The following is a 4004-nucleotide window of genomic DNA, read 5'->3' as shown; positions in this document are numbered from 1 at the left end:
GGAATGAATTTTACAACTGATGACATGTCACAGTTTAAATGGAAAGTTATTCTTTCTTAGGATTAATTACACAAAATAATAATGTGTCTTACACTAAGTACTTCTTAGCTTTGATTTAAAAAAAATTATAGTATTAGAATTTCCCATATACTATTTGCCTTCCACGTCAAGATATCTCATTTGGCACTCATATTCCATTTATTCAGTTACTCTATTATTTCAAGTCAAATGTGTGTGTGTGCGTGTGCACGTGTGTGCGTGTGTGTGTGCACATGTGCACGTGTGTGTAGGAAATAAGACAGATATAGAAACGGCTTGCCTTTGACCATCTGTTTTACCAATGCCATCCATCAGACCTGAGTGAGCTCCAATGAGTCAACTAAGGAAAATTACAAATGACCTAAGTAACTCCAGCCTCTCATGATTAGAATAAATACAAACTCAGTAAAATAAAACTGGGACTAACACACACAAAAAAACCCTTGAAATAAAGTAATAATAATAGTAACAACAACAACAATAACAACAGTGATATCATCTGGGAAGGTACAGATCTCTGAGGTTAAACAGACATGTACAAGCATACACATACAATATACACAAATCAGTTTCTGGAAAATATTCAGCATTATGGAAGTATTACTATTATTACCAAGTTATTTTATTCTCAAAACATACATGGTAATTAGTACCATTTTGTTGTTGTTGTTGCTATTACTTGTGGTTATAATAACCACATTTTTTTTTTTGCAGTTCAACTTTTTATTTTAATAAAATCAGAATATGCACAGCACATGCAGTGCTAGCATCTAAACTATACAGTAAGCAATTACTAAAGCTACAGTGACTTGAAGTTCAATCTTTACATTCAGCAAGTTTAAATCCATTCTTACATGATTTTTGAAACCTTATTAACTGAAAATATTGCTTACTGATAAAACTTGCTCAAACGCTACCGCTGAATGTACAAGTCACTGAATATGCCAATACAACAAAGATAACCACATGTTTGAGGATTGCAATGTGACAGACATTCACTGAAAAAAAAAATACACACAACTAAACAAAACTCACGCAACAAACATCTGAGAATCTGGACACTTCTTATCAGTGCTTTTGAAGTGTGTCATTAATATCTTAAGACAAGTGTATCAAAACCTTGGCATGATTTAATTTCAAGTCGCCAATTTTGTTTTTACTAACATCAGAAAGTTATGGCTACACTGCCAATGCTGGGTCTGCTTAATTTGACTTAAGAGTTTAATAGGACTTAACATTAAAAGCTCACACTACCCCGAAATATATAATTTCACGCATATGGTAACATTCAACATTCAAGTGCCAGTGTTTTTGTACTGTCTTTTGGTCAAGTTTCTTTAAACTTTCAAAGAATCACTTTTAGGCTTACAAAAATAAATATTTGTCAAAATGTTCAATAAATATTACATAAAACTAGCAGCAAAAAGTATCTAGAAATCTGTCGTGTGCAAATAGTTTTTCTTCCCAACTATTATTCCCGTGGTCCCAAATAAATTTTAGAATCTAGTCCATCTTTTAATTCTTGGATCAGCACACTGAGTACACCATTAAATAGGCATAAAATCCCTCAGAACCCAAGTTTTCCCATGCATGAGTCTGCCTAAGGATCCCTGGAGTCCCCTGAATCAGGAAAGAAAAATGGATTGAAGGAGGAAGTGGAGGGAGAGAGAAACACGATTCAGATTACCATGTTCCAGCTCTCTTTCTGCCGCCATCTTGGTTCCGCGTTCCCCTCACAAAATGCCTGGTGAAGCCACAGAAACCGTCCCTGCTACAGAGCAGGAGTTGCCACAGCCCCAGGCTGAGACAGGGTCTGGAACAGAATCTGACAGTGATGACTCAGTACCAGAGCTTGAGGAACAAGATTCCACACAGGAAACCACACAATAGGCCCAGCTGGCAGCAGCCGCTGAAATCAATGAAGAACCAGTCAGTAAGGCAAAACAGAGCCAGAGTGAAAAGAAGGCACAGAAGGCTATGTCCAAACTGGGTCTTCGACAGGTTACAGGGGTTACAAGAGTCACTATCTGGAAATCTAAGAATATCCTCTTTGTCATCACAAAACCAGATGTCTACAAGAGCCAAGCTTCAGATACCTACATAGTTTTTGGGGAAGCCAAGATTGAGGATTTATCTCAGCAAGCACAACTAGCAGCTGCTGAGAAATTCAAAGTTCAAGGTGAAGCTGTCTCAAACATTCAAGAAAACACACAGACTCCAACTGTACAAGAGGAGAGTGAAGAGGAAGAGGTTGATGAAACCGGTGTAGAGGTTAAGGACATAGAATTGGTCATGTCACAAGCAAATGTGTCAAGAGCAAAGGCAGTCTGAGCCTTGAAGAAAAACAGTAATGATGTTGTAAATGCTATTATGGAATTAACAATGTAACCATCTGAAAACGAGGACTTTTTTTGGTGCTTCAAAAGAATCACTGCAGCTTGGTTTGAAATTTGTACTGTTTCTATCATTAATAAAATTATGGCTTCTTGTTGGAAAAAAAAAAAAAATTACCATGTTCCCAGAATTCTTCTTTCTTATCCTGATCTTTTGAACCAGTATTTAAGTACTTAAAATTTTTCTGGCATAGGCAAATTCCTTAATAAAATTGGTTTTCTGGTGGGAAATTTGACAGACTCTGGAGCAAGCCTTATATGTTCACTTCCTGTTTCTCTAAATACTGGTTGTTTGAGACTGGGACAGTTCCACTTATTAATTTCAATATGTGCACATTGGAGAAAATAACAGTATCTACCTGTAGGGTTGTTATGAAAACTAAACAGACATGTACAAGCATACACATACAATATACACAAATCAGTTTCTGGAAAATATTCAGCATTATGGAAGTATTACTGTTATTACCAAGTTATTTTATTCTCAAAACATACATGGTAATTAGTACCATTTTGTTGTTGTTGTTGCTATTACTTGTGGTTATAATAAGAAAACTGAGTATCAGGGAGATGAAGTACCTGATCCAAATTTAAACAGTCATATAATGTAAAGCCCAAGTTTGAAACCAGAATATTGGAATCTAAAGTCTATGTTCATGAATTTAAGCTATAAAATGATCCCCTGTCATTTGCTACTCACTAATACAATTCATTTATACGTTTGGTCAAACTACCTTGTGGTATAGGAGTTAACACATTTCACAGGAAGAAATTTGAGAAAAATATATTTAATGTATTTGTTTATACTTTAAATACTTAAGAAACAAACAGAGTAAGATAATCTGAGAGACTTTCATAACACAAAGTTTTAGTTCCTCCTCTGTCTTCACATAAGAGACTTTGTACCTCCAAACATTTGTTTCATCTATATTGACTAACCTTCAGCTGAAGTTGTGACTCACTCTCCATAGTATTTCTTACAAAATCAATTGGCACTTTTTTTGGCTTTGCCCCTGACTATGATGCCTAATCAATAAAACTTGTCTCTTTCAAAGAAATTGAACTAAGCCCACTGCACCAAAATTCCTTGAAACTGACTTATTTAATTTGAGAAAGCATAAAATTGGTTATTTTCCCTATCTTCTCTGATCTTATAGCTTGAATTGTTCTCAATGCCTTTATCCAACCCTAATCCATATATTGTTCTTGATGAAGAGAATTACAAATTGTACCATGACTACTGTTTACATATTTAGTCTTTTAGGACAAATTCCCAATCTAGAAAAAAAATCAACTGCTGGTGCTACTTTCTGATATGTAAGTAGACATGTAAAAAGTATTCTGAATATATTAAAGAGGATGCATATGAACATACTCATGTCTTTGGAAAACTATTTAGCTCTGCTACATTTATAAATGTTTACCAACTAAAATAAAACACTGGTAAAGCTGGGGTGGGAAAATAATGGAAGAAAAGCACTAAAGCACTGTTGTAGCATGAAAAAAGTATATGAAAAAACTTACTGTATAGCTACCAGGTAAATCCAATTTTCCTACCCATATATTTGTTAA

General features: G+C 34.9%; 1 protein-coding gene across 1 annotated transcript; it reads left to right on the top strand.

The window, feature by feature from the left end:
- The first annotated feature begins 1741 nt into the window (after positions 1 to 1741).
- Positions 1742 to 2533, top strand: LOC123838628 (nascent polypeptide-associated complex subunit alpha-like). Its single transcript, XM_064586013.1, is given in 1 exon segment — positions 1742 to 2533. A coding segment is annotated over 1 exon segment (591 nt). The 5' UTR covers positions 1742 to 1779; the 3' UTR covers positions 2371 to 2533.
- Positions 2534 to 4004: the final 1471 nt, after the last annotated feature.

This window comes from Mirounga angustirostris, unplaced genomic scaffold (genome assembly GCF_029215605.1).
Source record: "Mirounga angustirostris isolate CCGP_5_RB_7025 unplaced genomic scaffold, mMirAng1.0.hap1 SCAF_3, whole genome shotgun sequence".
Lineage (NCBI taxonomy): Eukaryota > Metazoa > Chordata > Mammalia > Carnivora > Phocidae > Mirounga > Mirounga angustirostris.
This window is presented reverse-complemented; position numbering and strand designations above follow the sequence as displayed.